The sequence below is a fragment of the Brugia malayi genome (genome assembly GCF_000002995.4).
Source record: "Brugia malayi strain FR3 genome assembly, contig: Bm_v4_ChrX_scaffold_001, whole genome shotgun sequence".
In the NCBI taxonomy this organism is placed as follows: domain Eukaryota; kingdom Metazoa; phylum Nematoda; class Chromadorea; order Rhabditida; family Onchocercidae; genus Brugia; species Brugia malayi.
The window spans coordinates 5,213,481-5,235,413 of NW_025062479.1; the positions used below are offsets into that span (position 1 = coordinate 5,213,481).

The following is a 21,933-nucleotide window of genomic DNA, read 5'->3' on the forward strand; positions in this document are numbered from 1 at the left end:
GGTATACTCAGCACAAGCAAATAAAGTGTAGCCGCCTTGGGACGCGACTGAAATAAAATATGTCAGTATTACCCTGAGTAATGAAATGTGATGTAAACAGGATTTTGAGTAACAAATAATAACTCTGCATGAAAAATTTGTAATTACTACAAATAAGCTTTTCAGCTCTTGCGTTCACAAATTTTTTTCGCAAAAATTCGTAAAAGTTTGTTAACGTCGCATATGATACTAGTTCTCAACAGTATCACATGTGCTGGTCATAATTACTGTACAATACAAAATCAATAAAAAACAAAAAACACCACAAAAGATTTTATATGGTGCCCATAAACAGGTAATAAAATAACTATCAGTAACCTATTACCAGGTAGTCATAATAAATTTCCGGTATCGCATGCCAATTCCAGATAAACCGGTGCATGTTTTGTAGTAGTATGATGAACATCAATGAGAAAAAACGTACGACTAGTACAAATAAACTATTGCTACAAAACGGGCGGTTACCTTATGTAAAGATTATTAGTAATAATAAATTTCTCTTATATAAATACGAAAAAAAAAATCCCTATCGAAAAATTTCTAGTAACAAAAAATATCAGTAAGTAAATCTTAGATTTCTTCATGTTCTAGTATTGGTAGCACATTTCAACTGCATCACACAGTTCAAACTTTCGATTAAGAATTATAATGAAGAATAACCGAGAACGCCAGAGTTCTTCAGCATAATAAGTATGATACTAACAGCAACAACCATTAAAAAAATAGTGATGATAATAATCCATTTTGCATTCTTCACACACATTCGACGCTGGACGCGTCGTGCTGTCCAATGGAAGGTTTGAGACTGCAAGAAAAATTTTTTAAATAAAATAACTAAAATGGTCTTAAAGATTATGTAGATGTCACATAATACATCCATTACAATGCCCGCGAAATTTTAAAGATTACTTAGAAAATTTCCACGTATTCCTGAAATTCTTCAGTCTCCTTCAAACTACTTGGCTAGCTTTGTTACAATAATTCTGAACTATTCTTACAGCATTTAATTTGAAAACAGAACTAAGCAGAACTATTTTTTACAGAAATTTCTAAAAAGACATACCGATTGAGTGAGTGCTTCCGTTCTATTCTCAATATTTTCCAGCTGTTCACCTCTTTCTAGCACTCTTTGCATGTTATTGTTCATCACCTTAAATGACCAACCCTTGAAAACAAGCAATTACTGTTGCAGGAAGTCCTTAAAAGCAAACTGGGAAATACGTTCCGAAGAAGTGAGCAACTGGTAAAGCTGTAGAACTTGTAATTCCCTCCACATGCTTTACAATAAAATTCAAAACGATTTGTTCCACATATTGAAGATCGGTAAAAAATAGAATAAACTAACCTCCTTCACACTTTCAACATGCTGTCGAATCACGGCAAGCCTGCCCCTTTCCACTTCTTCATTTCCATGATCCATCTGAAATCACAAAATCATCACAGACAACTCCCAGACCTTACACTGTCTCTTCATTAGTAGAGATTATGTCAGTATTAAGATTACCCGGATTTAAAAAAAAAAAAAAAACATAAGCTATTTTTTCTATTAAAGGAGAGCAAAATATTAGAAATTTGGCCCTGGAATTTTGATACTGTCGCCACCAAATTTACTGAAAATAAGAATTGGAATATTGTGCCGTTTTCAAAATTATATATGAACAACTCGAAGAGAGAAATAAGGACAATAGTTACAGGAGTTGATTCATACAGCAACATCACTACATTTATTAAGGACAACTCTTGTGATTCAGATCTTGCTTTTCACATTTTATGGAATTACAGTGCATACCAACAACGAAGAAGTGTCATGAAATTAAATAAATTCAAAGACCACAAGAGCAGGTGTAATACAGCGAATCTGTAAAATATATTCCTGATATGGATATAAGAAAGTAAAAAGTCTAAAAAAATCATGGAATAATAGGTAGGTTCCATACCGATGATGACTTGCTCTCTTCCACCTTATTTTTCTAAAGTGTGTGCTTTAAACAAACGACTCACAGAAATATATTTCAATCATAAATGAAATGAAGCTTCTTCCACAAATGGTTTATGCGTACGCCAAGTGTCCAAGATCGAAAAGACTTAACCTTGTTAATAGAGGTCTTATCTGTGATTTACCTATCGGCCAACTCGATTTAATGTCGGTTTAATGTCAGATCGATCCGCTTGTGCGCAGAGCAGAAAGAACACCTTGACAGTAAATAGGTGAACAGTGTACTGCATTGGCCCGCTGAATATGACAGTTCATTAACTCACATCAAAAGTTACTAATCACTGAATCTTTCTGCACAGTGCTATGAAATTGATGCGCTACCCCATACTTTTTGAATAACATGAAACAATACCAGACGTAGCAAATTTCTCACTTCTCCTGGTTCGGTGGAATTCTGAATAAACATTTTTACTTGACCCAGGTGAAACACTCAGATGCCTGAAGCCTACGCTGTGCTTTGACAGCGTATTTTGAGAAAAGGTACAATCTTGAACTGAGCCTATGAGATGATAAACCAATTATCGCCGCGTCAATAAGGCATACCAAAAGTATAATTCACTATATTTCATAGAAAGTATGACTTTGGATGTACTTTGCACTTTAGATGATTTCTTCATTCCCCCAGAACAAACAACGATGGTTATGTTACAATCACATAGCTAAATTCATGGGATAAAAAAAAGTCGTTCAGGAATTAAGAATCAAAAGAACTGAGGAGGACAAACGTAATTTCATCTCTTTTATACTATCATGTTACACAATACTAAGTATCCGCTATTTGCTCTTAGTCTAAAACACTGAAACCTTTTCTAGCACTTGCCTGTACGAATGCGTGAAATCACGGCATTGCAGTGCCTAGGATGCGTGATGCAATATCTCTGGCAAAATCTTCTTTTGTTGCACAGCAAACATAATGTTTCTCTAGCGATACAAGTTGAAATTGCGAAATCGTCTATAACTAGTACGACAAAATGACATGAATTCCTGAAATGAAAAATCACATTAAATGCAAAATAATACGTCCAAAGCAGTACTTCCTACGAGACAGTGTGGAAATACTTTCATCTATTACAATGAAAACTGAACTACTCTGGGTGAGCTAAGTGGCTTATTTATCTAGCTATCTACTTAGCAAATGCTCTTTAACGCCATTTGAATGCAACAGAGAATTGGAAATATCAAATAAATTCGTGGACCGAGCCTAAGAATTTAAAGATATGGGATGAGTTAAATCGGGATATATGGATGATCTGTGCTCGTTTTCGTTTGCTACATGAGATTTCGTTTCTACTTTTTAAAGTAGGTTAGCAAGATGAAAAAAGACTGGGAGACCTCTGTTTTGACATGATTTATCGTTTTAGAACACCTATATCTATATCATTTCATCAGATAAACCACCAAAAGTTCATTGGATTCATCGAAGTTTATATTCCATTCAAATCTAATCAGCGAACAAATGGCCATTATTCTTCGTTCAATCTCAAGATGTTACTTTGCAGTCACTTCTTATGTATCTCGATGTCACGTGGAGGTCAAGATATATAAAGATAGCATTTGGCATTCATACAATATTAAATCATTACTATTTAGGATGGGGAAATCAGGACAGCTGTTTTGAACGTCGTGTTCCAAGCCGCTAGTAATGAAGATTTTATTATCATATTTGAAAATACATGAGGAGTATCCTTCAGTTTCCCGAAGATGAAGCTAAAACAGCACTTTTATCATTGGATACTTTGTAAGACAACATAGCGACAACACTGATGTAATTTTCTACTGGTTTTGAAAAAACCAAAAACAAAAACGAATTCGCAAATTTCTATTTTGTCGCTCTAGTATTGTTATACGTAGATCTTTTCGTTTTTTTTTTTTTAATAGGTTCTGCAAATTGTGTGAATTGTAATGATCATTGTGATAGTTAACAGAAACAGAAAAAATGAACGAAAAAAGAAAATTTGTTTCTAATAATTTGTAGTGGAAATTGTTCTCTTCTTACTATAAAGGCAAAGAGGAAGGATAAGGAAGTCTTTTATATTTTATTCATTTGTTATATATATTTTATTTCTATGTTTTGGTTTCTAGGTTTGTTTCGTAAAACTTGATTTCAAACACTTCTTCATCTGGGATTGATTTGAGGATTATGCCTTTTCTCGCTCGTCATTCAACTCTATAAAAGGATTTGGAAGCTCGTTGAATTTTTCAGAATCTTCTATCCAAAAAAAAATGCATAAAACATGCGGGATCTATAGCGGACTCCGGAATTGTAATGTTGCGTCTTAGGTGAGTTATACCACATTAAAATGTCCTGGACAAAATGCATGAAATCAGCAGCGCAGAGATGAAACAAAAGTGTCTTACGGATAGGACAAACTATAACACTCATTACATTCTTAGCAGCAATTTGTTAAATTAAATTTACAATACGAAATTCTAGATAATTTCAACTTTTGTCAGATTTCTTGTTGGCACTGTACTCATTCAATCCATTGATGCATTAAATGCTGAAATATAATACTCCTCTTTACAAATTTTCAGATTAAAAACACGAACTTAAAAACTAGTATTCCAAAAGTGAATGTGACCGCTCTTTAATTAATGTTCTATTGTTTTATACCAATCATAAAGATTCGATGATAAATTATCGACCTGGCTACTGTAAAATAAGTTCCGAGATACTGTAGAATCAAGTGCGGATTAAGCATACAGTTATCCTAGATAATTGAATTAAATTGAATTTGCTGAAATTGAATCAGAATGCTTCTGGGACATTGCACCACCTTATTTTTGTTGAATGAGATCTGGAAACCGAGAGATGCAGTGAAAGTGGCTGATGCGACACACATGGAAATAATGCGTAACGTCCTCGTAGAATCAAGCACCAAATATACCGCATGTGCTATTTCCTTAATATATTCTGTCTTGAAAGCATGTTCTACTCTAAAAGCTAACTGTCAACTGTAGCATGCGAAAGATTTAATTAAAGTTTGTTTCTTAGATTTGAGAGCAGTTTTGCACTTCTTACACCGCTTTCAAAGTTATCGTTTTTGCATTCTGCGTTATTCATGTCTTAAACATTGGTTCACTGGAAAATAATTGTTTTGCTGTTTTCCAGAAAAGAAATCATCCTTTGTTGAAATGTTGTAGCAGTCACTTTCTCCGCATTTCAGGAACTGAAATATATCGAAGAATTTATCAACTGTACTAATGAAGATAATTTCGTAAATGAGTTGGCATACGAATTGTACACTCTTCGTTTAAAAGACTTTGAAACAGATTCTGATAAGAATCATGCAGAAACTGAAGAGACATCACGCCCAAAATTCAGGAACCTCAAAAACTGAAATCTGTGTGCCTCAAATGGATGATGATTTTCAAGTGACGACATCACGTTTCAGTAATTGATTCTATTTTCATCAACAAGTGAATTGGTCCGGCTTGGAAAAGGTCAGGGAATCACTTTCATTTTCAAGAGCTTTAGTATCTGCGTAGTTTTTTCAATATTACTTCTTCATCCAGCATGTAAAACCGGCCTATACCATAATATTTATCTTTTTGTTAAATCGTAATATTTATATCTTTGCGCTAAACCATAATATTTAAATTTTGGCTTAATCTTAATATTGGTTTTGAAAACAAAAAGACTTCCGTCCAATATTTCTTTTTCTTCATTAAACAGATTTAATCTTTGGCTTGTTTTATTAATCTTCCTTTTCATGACTTATATTTTAATTAAGTGCACAGTCTTCGAGTATTTTAATAAATAATGTATCCCATACTAACAGAAGGGAAAGATAAAATTTCAAATCGCGAATTACAAAGCTTTGCATAATGACTGCCTTGACAGTTTCCTTGACAGGACTGTTTTCTAAAAACCCTCAGAAGTGCTACCTTTCTGGAGTGCCTCACTTTAAATGTAGATATATGTTCCAACTTTATCCATTTGTTTTTCATGAATGCAATCGGTGATGCAAAAAGCTGTACGTACCTCACTAGGTGTCATCAGTTGTTTTAATTTTCTATGAAACTGAGATCCTATTGAATGATTCTATCGTCCTTGTTAGCCTATTGGAAATATCTCCGATTGTTTAATTATCATTCTACCATCACTTCTCTATCATCAAACATATTTGTTGATAACTTGGTTTCAGTTTATTTGAGTGATAAGCTGATGCTAAAACATTCAGCTTCGAAATTTGGCAAGTCTTAACTGACAACGATATTATTTTTTACCTCTTATTGGATTTGTGGAGAAATGAACATTTTTTCCATTTGTTTCAGCCATAATTATACCTTTGTAGCAGTATTACACTTGTCATTTTCTTTCGATTTCCATTAAATAACTGCTGAAGTTCACTATAGAAGGATTTTTGTCACGACATTTTCGATTAAGCTTCACTTTACATTCTTTTCTACATTTCTTGCACAAAGTTATTCACCACGATTTGTGGTTGCATTCTGAGTTGAACAACCTTTTATCTTCTTCTGGAAGTAAGCGAACTTGATCGTAGCACATTACCAAATAATCTGCAGAACAAATCGCTTTTCACAAATGCTTCCACAATAATCTAATAAAATTTTATATTTCATAAATAAGATTATTATTAATTCCAGTTGAAAATTGACTAACTTCATATTGATATTTTGCCGTCTATATCTATTATTGATTCTCTCATTATTCATGCCTCTTGCTTAAAATTTGCCTTTTATCCCTTTAATCTCCTTTCTCTTTTGATTTGTTGTTTTCACCATAGCTTCTCTTATTCATTACAACTTCCATTTCCATTATTTATTTGTCTGTAGTTGATTAATGCCTGTGCTTCGTAGGATTATTATCATCTCAGTATGTTCACTCAATTCAACACATGTAGAGTTTTATCAACTAGATTTTACCGTTGCGGGGTATAAGTCGTAAATTGCCGTTTCACAATATCTTTCTTTTTCTGTCACCTTCTGCTTTCATGTATAGAGCTATGACCATTATTTTTAGCATAATTGCCATTAATTCATTCAAAATCGAGGACTATTTTCTCCGTGGTGAATTGCATTACTTTTGTAACTCTAACGTAAATTACTCATTAATTCAAATTATGGTGGCTCGTCTCTTTATAATCTTTTTTCATAGCTTTTCAGAAGTAATAAGATTCAGCAAAGAAATTTAGCCAATGAGCAAAATTTTTTGTTTCATATGTGAAAGCAAAAGTCATCTTTTGGTTTGATGATTATTTCATCCGCTTTATGGTTTTATTGCATTTTTTGATGATAATCACTACTCATACTTATTGATTGAAGTTGAAATTATTGGATGAAAGTTTATTTTATGAAAGTAGTCTATTTTTTTAGTATATTGTTATTGCCCATGATGTATTAGCTAATATTAGCATATTATCAACACATAAATTTTTTGCATTACTCTAAGTAGATGCATGTCGGTCAGATATTTCTCAATTGCTTTAATTAACTTAATTCAACTGCTCATTACCACAACTGGGACACATTCAAGTCTTCGAATCATAGAATTGTTTAATTCATCTATATCAGTAACCTAAATTTGCTTTCAATGTAAAGAATTTCATCATTGAGTAAGTATCACATATCATGATGTCTTTTCACCGCTTCATTAGACTTTTATTCAACTTCTGCATCGTCGTTGAATGCCACTTTTAATTTAATTGTAGTTTTTTGGCATAGTACAGTGTACTATTCATTGTGTGTGTACTATTTCATTCAGTGTGTTAAGAACTAATTGAAACCTAAATTTGCTTTAAATGTAAAGGTTGTTTTAAATATAGTCTCCCTGAATATAGTCTCATAGATTTTCTGAGCCATTTATGCCACTTTAAATTGTTTTATAGCTAATTCATGACCACTTTCTTGCTTAGGAATGATTTCTATAAATTCTTTTTTTTTTTGATAAACTTTCTTTTCCATCTTGCTTGGGCGTTTCGGTTATACCGTTTTACTAAGTCTTTTATGATAGTATGCAACTAAGTCAAGCAGCAAAGCAAAATTTTTATATCATTTAATCGTTTGCTGCATATTGTATCATTATGAAGAGAAAATTTCTCCATAATGATACATTCCCTACTGTTACTGATTGGTTATCCTTTCTTGATTTCAATTTATTACCTTATTATGTAAATGTATAAAACTTCGTTATATTTGACACATTGTATTATACTCTATTATATTAAGAAAGTCTCAGTTGGTTTTCACATGATGACTGTTTTGCAATTCGTTTATTTTTCGAGCAGAATATTTCCAACTCCATTATTTTGGGGAGTTTTCCAAAAATTAAAATGTACCTGTGGTCTTTTTTCCACTATTCATAATTCCCGCAAAGAACAATTTTCTATTTTTATTTCTCGACGATGATGTTTCGATAATATCCACTTGTGAAGTTCCTCTTTAGGCACAATTTCTGTCGTAATTATACATCCCCTCTTTCAAATAGTTATCATAACTAACTCAGTCTGTAAATCTAGTCATTGTTGTTCTTCAAAAAACCTCATCTTTCACATAATTGTGTCAGCTAAGAGTTAGTTTTTGATAAGTACCAAACAATACTATTAGTGTATGCTACTCGTGATTTCAGAAAATTTGCCATCTTTTTTCCTCTTCCCATTTCAACGCTATACATTTATCACAAATCCTTTTTCTGCTTAATCCTTCTACAGAAGATATTTGTTGAATGAGTAGCCTCTGTTCAGATTATAGAGACTTTAACCCACTGAGTCGACGAATCCCTTCATCCATAAATTTTGCAGTAACAACTATTAATAATCAATAGTAATGTAGCATTGTAAGCCCCGAAATCATAGCTCTCACAACCATGATAAAATTCTCCGCTAGCACAACTGTCATAATACCTCAATTTCCTCGAATGCTTCAGTCGATTTTAAAATCAAACAATTCCAGTTGATCTAGGTTATTTTAGTCTTGTGTAGAGCCACCAATTCAAAAATTCAGGAAAATGAACAAAGAAATGACAGGCAACCGTTCACCAACAGAAGCGGTACTGGGAAGAAACACAAAATTACCGTCCTTATTGACCATCCGGAAAGAAAAATATTACAGACATCTGAGAACAACCAAAGATGAGATTGGTTACAAGCTCTTTGCCTACTTTTGCATTACATTCATGTTGAGCAATACCTGAGATAATGAACACTTTAATTAAATAAAGACAAATGTCAATCTTACTCCTAATATCATGTTTCAGCACTTTATCTGATGGCAATAATAGCAAAACACAAAAGATTTGAATAAAATTTAATGAGAAAGTTTGTCAGTCATTAACAATTTACAAAGTGAAAGTTAAGAGCACGAAGTAAGATGTATATGCATAAGACACTACTAGAAGGGGTCATTTTTGCTCTGACCACATCGATGAGTGGTAATGCAACAAAATACTGATCAAAACAACTGGGCATTAATTTAAAAAAAAGGCTAAGGCAAATACAGCTCGAGTGCAATGACAAATTATATTTTCAATTATTTGCATGCATGAATGGAACATAATGAAGGATTGTACAAATTGTACATCGTTATGCCATTAATGTTTTGAACTAACGATCTTTGAGCAAATAACACAGAAAACAATGGAAGTGACAAAACTGATAATGACTGCACTGAATTTCCAGAAAGTCTAAAATTGAGAATTTTACAAAAGATATTCGTAGCACACGACCTACGGTCTTGTTCTATTTTCGCAGCGCAGAACTATCCAATACACTTAAATAGTAACTCCGAGACCTCAAGCAAAACTACAAACACCCGAGATTATAACATAATGTCCTTTTGTTACTACAAAATCTAACAAATAAAATAGGCATGTGCACATCGCGCTACTCTTATTGTAGTTATCACGAAAATAGAGTGTTACAATACAGAACTATAAATGACAAACTGTTGCTCACAAATTCACGTCAATGAATAAATGCATTAAATTAAAGACAATTAATTTAATTTAAGCAAATCATGAAATAAGAAATGTTGAACTTCGCAAAAATTTTTTCCTTCCATGAGAAACAATATATTGAAGAAGTGGACTTGCTTACTGAATTAGTCGATGTTACCAATAATGAAGTATACATAAAGTTTTAGGATACTCTGCATGTGCATTGTTCCATTGAAATTTCTACCACGATAGTATAAAAAAAAAGTAGCCTATGATTTATTTTTCAATTTCATCTTTTTCATTTGCAACATTCGATAAAAGGGGTCGTAATTGATTGATCGTCTGAAAATAAACTAGCTTTTGTAAGCAACAAAAAACTTGATGAGATTTTTTCATTACTTTAGAAGAATAAAATATGGAATGTAGGGAGATGCAACTTTAAATACCCATCTAATGCAATTAATTTCACATACCCAACAAACTTACTCAATAGCACTTATCCACTGGTTCATCTCCTCTTGCGAAAAAGCACACATTTTATAAGAAGTGTGCCGACCTACAACCATTCTTCCATCTGGTTCTGTTTTACAAGCTTTTATTACCTGAAAAAAAGAATTTAGATCTTTTCTAAAACGGTATGAACACGAAGATTAGCTAGAGACATGATTCCATGCGGCTCTTTCGCCTTTACATGAGGAAGCTAAAGTGATACAGATAAGGATGGGGCCACCAGAATACCTTAAAATTTCGAAATGTCTAGGTTAAGAATGAAACACAGTTAAAATCATAAGTGAAAATATCATCATTATTTCAAATGGCATAGAAAAACAGCGACCCAACACAGCACCCTTTCAAATAATGGATTCACTGAAACTTTACTATAAATGCAAACCTCACTGCTGTCGCTATAAATTTCAAAACAATATGGTTTGCCTTTCTCTTCAACGGTCCGAACACGAACATTTTCTAGAGGTATGATTCCACGTGGCTCTTTCGCCTTTAATATACCGTACTTAATTTATACCAGCCACTTCTTTAATGATTCCTAGCAAAATAACCCAACAGATGTTGTAATAACAAACATTTCAGTGTTCTGGAAAGAAATGAAACTTAAAGGGGATTTCGCATTAATGTTACAGCTGTGAATCTCAGTTGCATGGTGAATTAGACGTCCGGTTATTCACTAGCGAAAGTAAATTTTTAGAGCTCCAAACATAAATTAGAAATCTTACCGTCGTATGTTCAAAATAATATAAACATTTTTCAGCCAAAATGAACCACCGCCTCTTCCATGATTTTAAAAACGGACGTGTTGTGGCCAGTGAAGACGCTGAAAACGTAAACATTTCTCAGCTAAAATCAACCCACTGCCTCTTTTACGATTTCAAGGAAAGTGAGGGTCAAATTAATACTTTTGCTTAGTCCATAACATTAAAGTACTGTAAGAAATTAAAGATAATGAATTACCTTGTTTCAACAACCATCCTTCCCGGTCAGGATTGAAGAATGTATTATAAAATTCTCCATCGTCTGTTGGAAACTGGAACGGCTCAGTTCGGATAGATTCATAAATATTCTGAAATTCTAAGTTCCACCGTCAACAACTTAATTTCATCTTTTTCATCCCTCATTGGAATTGAATTCTAAAAACCATTAAATCAGGCCAGTTCATGTGATGCATACAGCTATGCTCAGTTTTCTGAAACAGATCTCGATAGCAACTGCTGAATTCTCGTCTAACCTATTTAATAAAGATATTAACAATATAAACCTCTAACAATTCTCTCGGAACATCTCTTCCTTCATCGATACCATGATACATCGTTATAAAGCCATCAAGTGTTAATGGAGTTTTCACATTACGATTATGCAGTGCAGTGTTGAGCATTACGATTGCAAAACACAATATGTAACAAGTATCTGTAACACAGTCCTACATAGCAGTACAACTTTCAACTGCTGATGAAACATGAGCACAAAATTATGCGAACGTTCCATGTGATCTGCGAAAAATTTTTCACAGTGTAGTGAAGCGAAAAAAAAAGAAACATTAAGTCAATTTCAAATGTCTTCGAAAAGCAAATAATTTTCGACTACAGTTTCATGGAAACAGATGTTACTCTGATATTTCGATGCATTAAGTTTCACAGAAGAAAAAGTTTTTTTTTTTCTCTCGAGGCGAGAGAAAGATCAAATATTAGAGAAATCATCAATAAAGGAATGAAAAGCAGAATCACAAGCCGCAGATTACAATGAAAACCTTGTACAAATTTACAAGTTGTCCACCACACTTACCAACGCTAGAAAAAACTCCCGGGTTATTCGCACAATAACGTCGCGCAAAAGTATTAACCATACGATCAATTTTTTGGGATTCACCGGGTAAACGAAATGACCAAAAAAACTGTCTAAGTGCTTGCACCAAGATGAGGTCCGTAAAGTCATGCAGTTCGCAAAACTTCTCCAACACTTCCAGGTTGAACGGATTGTTTTCACCCAAATAATCGCCAACAGCACTTTTTCGTAAACCTAAAATCCTATGATAATGAGGAATAAAAATTATCTCATTTACATAAGGTGTCATTACGAATATGCTTTGCAAGTTCCTAAAACACTTTTGTTTTTCTGATTTCCAAGTTAGTATTGTAAGAATGTAAAAAGTAAGACAAATACCCAATAAAACTGAGTTTTTGATTACATTGATTTATGTCCAGCAAGAAAAAAATTGAAAAGACAAACGACTTACCTTCCCCTTTGTAAAGGAACTCCGCAACCGATGCAGGCGAATTATGAACCAGGTTATGCTGAATCATATATTCCATACCCTTTTTGGGATCTATATTGAAATTTTTCCGAGCTAAAGACATATGCCTTCCATTTGGGCTGTATCTGAAATTCATCCAGCAAAAAAATCCTTCTTATATGGAATGGAAAATGATCAATAAACCTTAAATAAAAACTAACTCTTCATCAGGAATGTCGATCGTTGCCAACTGCGCATTAATACCATCCAGTTCTGATCGGATTTCCTGGAAGTACGAAATTTATGCATTTCTCAAGTTCTAGAAATTTGGTAATTGATGAGACAACTGCATTAAAAGAATTTAAGACAAAACGACTTCACAGATAACAAAGCCAAGAACAAAAAGGAAAACCGCGATTTACTTCAACATCTTCGTTAATTCCAGAACGACGTGCACGCAAGAAAGCGAGATCCTCTAATTCGGCCGGAGTGAGATCAGTGGTGTTAAAATAAGCCATCAAAGTAATTACATGGACTGAGTAACAATGAATTAGAGACTTATTAACTTTCCTGAAAGTAACCGTTCAATGAAATAATTTCTGAAATATAATCGCTTTTTGAGACGAAGCCAACATCTTGGGACATAAAGTAAATTTTTACTCTACTAGTATTCCCACTTTTTCATTACTCCTTACTTCTGCGCTACTTTTTTCATATGTTCGATTGAGTTTGAAAAACGTAAGCTTCACTCACTTATTTGATCAGGGTTTGCTCCCGAACGTTCTAAAGTACGCACCACTACCTAGCACTTATTTTTTAAATGTTGAAAAAAAGAAATTCGAAATTTCGTTTCATGCCTTGATTTGATTAAAATGAAAACAAGAACTTAAAGGTTGGAAGGGACTCCGTCTCCACATCGTTTTTCATCGCTCAAACACATATGGCATTATAGTAAAAAGTTCAAGAAGTGGTAACCGCGTAAACTGTCCTATTCCCTATTTGGCGTAGTCAACCTTGAACACAATCATATGAAATATGTGACAGGACAGAAACCAGAATTAAAACGAACCAAACTTTTCTGGGCAAAGAAAACGACGGACTCTTACCGTACATCCTACCCCGAGCTCACCAGACTTTGCTATTCGTTGGCAATTCGTTGCAAGAGCCTAATCTTTGTCACCAGCATTAAAAGCTCTCCACTTTATTTGTGTGAATCATTTGAGAAGGTACCGAGAAAGTCAAGTTCGAGATTCAACCACCTTTAGCATTGTAGAATTTTATCACATTACCGATGTTAACTTCCATGTAATTTATTAAGTCTGACTCATATTTCGCCACCTGTTTCCTTAGATGGCGTTTCAACAGTTAATCAAATCATTACTAAATAAGAACAGGTTGTGTGCTTTGAAAATATATAGTTGCTAGGATAATCTGGAAAACAAATTTTAAAGACTTCTCTCATAAAGGCAATAAATATTAAAGCATAAAAATATAAAAAAACACTTGAAGCAAAAAATGTTCCAAACAAACAAATAAATACAGTCCCGCTGATAGTGGTAATCACAGGAATCATGTGAAGCAAAAATGATAAAATTTACAGGAATCAAAAATTTCATGGAAAGGAAATATTCAAAGCAAGTGAAATGCACAAAAAACTGGGGGACAAAACGATATGAAATTCATGAAATATTTGAAATATGAAGGCTACCAAGCAGCAGTTAATCCGGAAACTGTTAAAAATACATCAGCAAAAATGGTTTTGCGAAGGTTAACATCTCCAGATAAAAAGATATTGACTGTCTACCATTTTGTAATCATATGTTGCAGTGGGATAAAATTTTGAAAGATCTGTAAAGTAAATGTCTTCTCAGAATCTCTTTTAGGCCACCGATATAAAATATCCTATTCTTTTAATGCCATTAATTAAAACCTCCAATTTGTTATAATCTGTTTCCATATTTGCGATATATAGTCTGCTGGTAAAAATTTTTTCACATATGTAATAATAAGTCATCAACAAGAGAATACACTGTCTGCTTATTTGGATATTTAATTCATGAATTTCAACATTTTCTGTCTCCATATGTGCGATATTTATTATTGGTGACAAATCCTCGTCCGCTGCAATGAAACGCATTCAATGATTACTTTATGTGTATGGTTGAAATGAGAATCTGTAATATTTCTATTGGTGATCATAAACAAATATAGATGAATCATGAAATGGTAATTCCCAAAAAAGAAATCACTTAGATGCCTTATCGACGACTAGAGTAACAAAGGATGGGTACTGCTGCTGCAACATAGAAAATCTGATGTTTTACATAAATTGGAATAACCAGACAACCAGGACCACAAATCTAACATCAGTAGTAAATAATGCAAAAAAAAAAAACGGATAATGGGCACTATAAACCTCTTCAAGTAGTGCGTTCGAGAGTACAGCTACACCACCACGAGCAAATGAGCTACGAATACCAATTCAAAAGTTCTTCCACAATATTCACAGAAAATAATGAATTATTAGCAGAGACGGATAGTTCCCCTGTTGAATTGCAAATATTTCTGCAACGTGAGCGATTACAGCTCCCTCACACATTATGTAAAATTTCTTCCATCTAAAGACGGAATCTGAAAATTTAAATTTGCAAACCGGTCAAGAACTACAGGCTTATATACATATGATGCTGCACTTGAATTCGCAGGATTCGGTAATGATAAATCAAGAATTGTGTGAAAATCCATTTTTTTTTTTCTGCCATGTATCATTCAAAGAGAGTGAAATCTTCAAGAATATAACTACACTTGATTCACTAAAATCGAAGAATCTGAAAGGAAATGTAACAAAATTAGACCGACTTCCAAAATGAACTCGAAAATTCGGTGACTGATAGAGAAAGTTGTAGCTGTTTAATAATTTCCCAATTTGGTGGGATTATCACTCGACTTTGAGAAGCCAGAATCAACAGAGGATATCAAAGTCACCTTGATTATTGCGTCTGTTATCTATTTGAAAACCAATGTCGGCATAAATCGTGAGCTGAGGACGTCAAGAATTCAAAGAACTTTCATTTTCTACTAAAAATGGTTCTGGACATCGTTCGCTAGAAGGAAATCCAGTTTTCAAATCGCACAGTAGCTGGTCCTATCGCATAATTTCACCTAGAATACATGAAGTGCGGAAATCTTTTTATCATATGTAATAAATTACGAGGGAATTTGTCAAAATTCCGAACAGCTGCACAAAAATACCGACCAGGGGATAAGTTTGGATAAAAAAAAACTCGATAAACGCAACAGGAAAGCGAAAAAGTTTGTCATCCGTAATGCTTGGGATGTACTCACGAGAACTGATACGTTTAATCAGAGCATTGTACATGCCAACATGTCCGCCAGATATATTTCCAAGCTCAGCAGAGATAAAGACGGGTGATAATTTCCTATAATTTCAACCACTTTAATGATAAGTATCTTTCATTTTGCTTAAAGCAAGCATAAAGTGTTCAAAGACAGAGAGGGTTTATAAAATGAAAAGGGAATACCTGCTAGTAATCTTAAGGTCAAATTTATGTACGTTTAAGTCTTTCCCATAGCACTGTGACCAGAAGAAATAACTTTACTAGTGAAATTTCTTCGAAATCTTCCCAGACTGTCGATGCAGGACAATCACCACTTGCAGATATTGATGTCGGTACAGGCTTTTCCTGTAACTCTTATGCCTGCGTAAACTGCAACGCAGTAACATCCGCCAAAATTTCAATTATAACCGGTCCCTTCACAATTTCGGACTGGTTTTCAATCATTGTGTTTGTCGCGATAGATTGATCGAACCGCAATAAGAGCATCCCCGTAGCAGGTAAGACTAAGAGATTCCTGGAAAAGTTTTCGTAAATTGCATTGAGTGAGGTAGTTTATGCCAATTCTTATATCTTCGGGTCTTTATTCCTCCGTTCCGGCAAACTCTGTAAGGATTTCAAGGTATAATTAATACGGACACTGAAGTTAAAACTAAAATGTCAACTCGCTGAACAGGAACGACTGACGAGAAACTCCCTTGTTCATGTCGCCATCAGTAACGGGCCGTGAGAAAAATATAGAACACAAGTTCGTTTTAAGCGAACTGTCGAGAAGAGGCGGGGTTTTGGTTCTTTTGGTTGTGCCTTTAAGCTGTGGAATATTTATTTACCAGCGCTTGCTAAGTGCTATAAGGAAACTTTTTTATTAGGTTAATCCTCGAATGGATTGATTTGGGAAGTTTATTTTCCGTAGAAAATTAGCTTATGTGATGCATTAAACATTTAGTCTGTCATGCTTCTCAACTCTTTTGATTAAAGCTGAGTGTAGCTATTCCTTTATCACCAAATATAATGATTGCAGGCACTAAGCTGGATTTTATCACCTATCATTTTGATTCTTACCAACAAAAATGGCTGTCTGATACAAAAATGGTTAGGTTTTCATTTTTAGAATAAGAACATGAGTTCTTAATGTTGCCAGACACTGCACACTTTAAATTTTTATTTTCAGTATTGGCTTCAACTTGCATCCTACCTGTTGTATTATTTATTATTTATAATAAACTGTTGTGAAGCTAATGAAAGTATTGCTGTACTAGCAAATGATGTCAGTAGAGATGAAAAAAAGTTTCTAATTTACGACGTCAATTACGGCGAAGGATTTAACTTGCGTCGTGATGTTTTTATGAGGTAATTCAAAGGTCACTTGTTTGTTGCCTGTTTTTCTTTAGATTTCTCTTGATCATTATGCCATGAAAAGGCTGAGAACTTTAAACTGGTTTTACGGCTACCCATAATCAAATGTCATAGTGATTTGTGTTTTTTCTTTTTTTTTTTTTTTGCTCACGTCACGTCAGAAATTATGGCTTCGATCAGATTTTGTTGTGATTTTTTTTTACAGAATAGCAAATACAGTTAGGATTTTGCGAGAACGTGGTTATAATTATGTGCTTGTATTACCGCCATGGGGTGGCCTTTATCATTGGCGAAAACATCACTTGAAAGTACCTTGGTCGAAGTTTTTCCACATTCAAAGTATCAATGAATTTGTTCCCGTGATTGAATTCCATAGGTTTTTAAAAGGTATGTTTTCAGCTATCTTCACATTACAGAGGAGAAGAAAGTTATTCTTAACAAAAAAATCTGAATTTAAATATAATAGTTTGCTGAACTTGACATTTTAAATTTATAGAAAATGAAGAGATAAATGTAACTTTTTACTTTGTTGACGAAATCGGCTGGAATCACAAACGGTTCTGCCAAAATAAAGGGACGGTTACAAAGTAAGTATGCTAACAGTTAAAACTAGTCGTGGCGATCATTTTTAGAAACGAATTACGATGTTATCGATGAAGTACTATATTTACAAGGTTATGCAGAAGGATGGACGGGTGGGAAATATGAAATTAAATATGATCAGCGGAATTGCATCATTAATGATCCTCACTACAAATTCATTGGTGGTCTTTGGTATGATTTGAAGGTCTTAAATTAAAATACATCAGTTTTTCTAAGGAACTTTAGGCCAAAAACTTGAACTTTACATGAATATATCAATTGTTTTCTACAGATCTAACTTGAACTGAATATCGTTACGTTATTTCTCCAAATTTTAATGCTAAGTTTGCGCATTGTTTACTTCTGGACTCATGTGAAAGTCAATCGCACTGTCAGCGAATTATCCTCCATCTTCATTCTAGTGCAGTTTTTCAGGAAAGGCTGGTTTTTTTCATTTGAAAATATATATGCTCGCAAATTTTCATGCATTTCGATACAAGGTGATTCAGAGACATTGGCCAATATGATTCAAAGAGATCATCATCATGCGAATTCATTGATGATTGATCGCGCAGAAACAGTGCTTCATTCACATTTTGGTGACTTTTATTACTGGGAAGCGAGGCGCTCCATGCGCTACGCAGAGCATCTTCGTCTTGTTGCTGATGAATTTAGGTAACGTAATGAGTTAGGATATTTATCAACTGTGTTAACTCTAAAATAGAATTTTTGTAAAATAGAAAACCTAAATATCTTAATTCCCAACTTTTTAATTTGTATCTTTGCGCATTTAAGGCAAAAACGATTGAATTCAAATGATCGGAGAGATGGAACTCTGATTTCTGATTCATGGAAGACAACAAGGAAAGTACGTCACCTCAGTATCTAATGAGATCTTAAAACTAATTTAGCTGGAAAGAATATTTCCAGGAGCACGGCGAAGCGCAAGGAGGGGACTATATTTGTGTTCACTGGAGACGTCGTGATTTTGTGCGGTCTCATAGCGCTGATATACCATCTATCAGTGGCACCGCCGAGCAGGTTTCAGTGCTTTAGTGTTAAATATATTGCATATAGTTCAAACAGAGTGTGAATACTTTTTAAACTTGGGACCAAGAAGAATCCGAACACGATCGAATCCTCGTTTGTTTAAAAGATCTAACATTCTTACAGATTGTTGTGATTCTGCGAAAAGAAAACCTTACCACTCTCTATTTATGTACCGACGCTTCAACTGCGGAAGTGGCCACCCTTACCAGTCTCTTGCCATATGATGTACAAGTTGAACGATTTCTAAACGACTCATCTTTGAATGATGGAGAAGTCTCCATTGTTGATCAGGTTTTCTATTCTCCCAGTTTATAATCTGTTTGCCAACATGAAACTTGATTAGATCTTTTTTATTGTTGGCGTAGTCAAACGTCCCATTGCAGTGGATATGCGCACATGCCCGTTATTTCATTGGTACTCATACATCAACTTTCTCATATCGGATACAGGAGGATAGGGAAATCTTGGGCTTTGAACCAGCGAAAACATTTAACCGACTATGTCCCGATGGTGAAACTGATTGTGAACAGCCCGCCAAATGGACAATAGTTTATAAAGAATCACCCAGTCGTTATTGATATACATGTAAGTGCGTGTGCAATATACATTCACTTTTCTGAATATAAATTTGTCGAAATCAAAATTTATTCCCGGGACACTGTCGAAGTGGCATCCAGAAGGAATACAACGATATTACGACATATACAACTTTTCAACAGACAACATAAAATAACCAATGTTCTCATCAAACTCGGACAGGTGCGCTTTGCGCAAGGAACTCCCAATAACGCTGATATGGAGTCTTCTCTAGAGATTGTTCCTTCCACAAATCAGGTGTTAAATATGAATAGGTGCGCTGAATCGCTGCATAGGTTGCCTAAAGTTAAAAAGAACTTAAAAACAGACCAAATTGAAGAGCCTCATCGATACTATCACTAAGTCTGTTCGTAACACATCACAGTAGTAGTAAGGAAGTCATATACGAAATAACAGGCCGAAATGACGTCATGATGACCAATATCGTGATATTTATTAAACTCTTTAACTCCATTGTCCATTAAGTTTCTGTGTTCTCTGGGCGATAAATATTACGGACTATTCCAATTCAGGTAGCTAAAACGAAAAACTTACCTTTGCAAAATTCCCCAGCGTAGCAGTTTGTCCAACAGCGGACGTATAGCAATCCTCCACACCAGCCATTTGAAGTAGTTTTTTCGGCACAGGTGCCGAAACAATACCAGTGCCTCTAGGAGCAGGAATAAGACGCACCAGCACTGAACCACATTTTCCGGTGACCTTGAAGAAAGTTTAGCATATACTTATCTCATAAACACAGTCAGTGAAACATTTAAGTTTTTCCTCATCCAAATAAAAATACCTTGCAGGGTACGGTATGTGGTTGGCCAATTTTGTTACCCCAATATCCGCGCCGTACAGGGATGACTGATAACTTCGCAGCAATGATCGCACCACGAATAGCTGTAGCAACTTCTTTTGAACACTTCACTCCCAAGCCTACATGCCCATTGTGATCTCCAATAGCAACAAAAGCCTGAATAGTTTTATAGATTGCTCAAGAATCTGCAAAGGATATTACTTTTCAGTTTTACAGTTATGATAAAGTGTCATCACAAACCTTAAAGCGTGTACGCTGACCAGCACGAGTTTGTTTCTGCACTGGCATTATTTTTAGTACCTCATCCTTTAAATTAGATAACAACATATCGATAATTTCATATTCCTGAAAAAGATACTCGATTTAATTGACTAGGATTTCTTGAGTGCTGCAACGATGAGCATATTAAAGCGCCAACATCGCTAGTAACCTATGTAAGATTTACTTTAATAGGTAATGAGTTCAGGTAAATTTCTTCAAGCGAGGTGATTTTTCGGTCTTTAACCAAACGACCCAGCTTCGTTACTGGAACCCATTCTTTATCACCTTCTTTTCCACCTCTGAAATCTCAGGAATTACAGAACTGTCGAAGCTATAATGAGGACAACATATGAATACATCGTATGGTTTTTTCTGCACAAGCTTCATCTTTGTCACAAAGCAGTTTCTCCAATGTATTGGAGAAAATGCATAGGCTTTCTTTACTGTAAATGAAATGACTACTTAATCATTGATTCTACTGTGGCACTAAGTTAATAAGCTCATGGTTTATACAGAACACCAAGAAAACATGAGTACATTACTTGAAACAAATTGATACTAACCTTCCACCACGTCCACCCCGACCTCGACCACGACCACGACTTCGTTCACCGCCACCACGACCACCTCTACCTAAACTATTTCATTTTCCTTACGAAACACGTAAATATTTTGGGTTAGGAACATTCCCAGTTGTACTAGCCTACAGTAACCAACTCTTATCCTACGTTGCTAAGATAAGACTTCATCAAAGTAATTTTATCAGTCTGAATAGGCAGTGTAATATCATTAAATGAAATATTTGCAAAATTTAAATGTTGAAGAACTCATCTGCAACATTATTTCCCAGGATAGCTTTAAAAAAAGTAAATAAAAAAGCACTTACCACTCCGTTCGCCACTACCAAATCCACCTCGAAAACCTCCACGTTCAGCCATATTGAATAAATCCAACGCTTAACCCTGGATTTTTATGCTTGTTCAAAAGTATATGTAGGGTTTACAATTGATAACGATAAGCAAGAATGAAACAAAAGAACAAGTTCCACACAAACTGTTATAAATGAGCGTGAAAGGACATGCACTAATGTAATTAAGCGATGAGGTAATACACAACACCAATTTAAGGTACCAAACTATCTACTAGAATACTACACTTTTTTCCTGCATGAGCAGCATATCAGAACGCCTATAATTAATTTAAAAATTGGATTTTACAAGCAGGCATAGATTCACTGAACAAGCAGCATAGATTCAC

At 34.4% G+C, this 21,933-nt stretch overlaps 6 protein-coding genes across 7 annotated transcripts; 1 reads left to right on the forward strand and 5 right to left on the reverse strand.

The window, feature by feature from the left end:
* Positions 1–682: 682 nt before the first annotated feature.
* Bm7013 (Uncharacterized protein) lies at positions 683–1,459 on the reverse strand (the record flags this gene model as incomplete). The annotated part of the gene is made up of 3 exons (XM_001899292.1): positions 683–844; positions 1,103–1,189; positions 1,385–1,459. 3 exons carry the CDS (start codon positions 1,457–1,459, stop codon positions 683–685), a joined length of 324 nt encoding a protein of 107 aa, XP_001899327.1.
* An 8,742-nt stretch (positions 1,460–10,201) lies between these two features.
* Bma-grp-1 (Uncharacterized protein) lies at positions 10,202–13,193 on the reverse strand (the record flags this gene model as incomplete). The annotated part of the gene is made up of 10 exons (XM_001899291.1): positions 10,202–10,274; positions 10,419–10,534; positions 10,825–10,929; positions 11,165–11,262; positions 11,400–11,508; positions 11,704–11,852; positions 12,228–12,461; positions 12,679–12,821; positions 12,897–12,961; positions 13,098–13,193. 10 exons carry the CDS (start codon positions 13,191–13,193, stop codon positions 10,202–10,204), a joined length of 1,188 nt encoding a protein of 395 aa, XP_001899326.1.
* A 1,579-nt stretch (positions 13,194–14,772) lies between these two features.
* Bm13312 (Uncharacterized protein) lies at positions 14,773–15,420 on the reverse strand (the record flags this gene model as incomplete). The annotated part of the gene is made up of 3 exons (XM_043073688.1): positions 14,773–14,796; positions 15,092–15,143; positions 15,329–15,420. The coding sequence occupies 3 exons, from the start codon at positions 15,418–15,420 to the stop codon at positions 14,773–14,775; spliced, it is 168 nt and encodes a 55-aa protein (XP_042929622.1).
* A 694-nt stretch (positions 15,421–16,114) lies between these two features.
* Bm700 (Uncharacterized protein) lies at positions 16,115–16,420 on the reverse strand (the record flags this gene model as incomplete). The annotated part of the gene is made up of 2 exons (XM_043073689.1): position 16,115; positions 16,296–16,420. Coding segments are annotated over 2 exons (126 nt in total).
* A 315-nt stretch (positions 16,421–16,735) lies between these two features.
* Positions 16,736–19,597, forward strand: Bma-pad-2 (Uncharacterized protein; the record flags this gene model as incomplete). Its single annotated transcript, XM_043073690.1, has 10 exons — positions 16,736–16,819; positions 17,010–17,123; positions 17,203–17,381; positions 17,593–17,774; positions 18,020–18,161; positions 18,405–18,644; positions 18,765–18,837; positions 18,900–19,010; positions 19,143–19,310; positions 19,403–19,597. 10 exons carry the CDS (start codon positions 16,736–16,738, stop codon positions 19,595–19,597), a joined length of 1,488 nt encoding a protein of 495 aa, XP_042929624.1.
* A 167-nt stretch (positions 19,598–19,764) lies between these two features.
* Positions 19,765–21,614, reverse strand: Bma-rps-2 (Uncharacterized protein; the record flags this gene model as incomplete). 2 transcript variants are annotated; one of them, XM_001899289.2, is made up of 7 exons in its annotated part: positions 19,765–19,896; positions 20,151–20,315; positions 20,398–20,571; positions 20,656–20,760; positions 20,861–20,975; positions 21,240–21,309; positions 21,563–21,614. In XM_001899289.2, 7 exons carry the CDS (start codon positions 21,612–21,614, stop codon positions 19,765–19,767), a joined length of 813 nt encoding a protein of 270 aa, XP_001899324.1. The 2 variants fall into 2 exon arrangements, with proteins under 2 accessions (XP_001899324.1, XP_042929625.1); XM_043073691.1 differs by having other exon boundaries at positions 21,240–21,305; positions 21,559–21,614.
* Between the last annotated feature and the right edge of the window lie 319 nt (positions 21,615–21,933).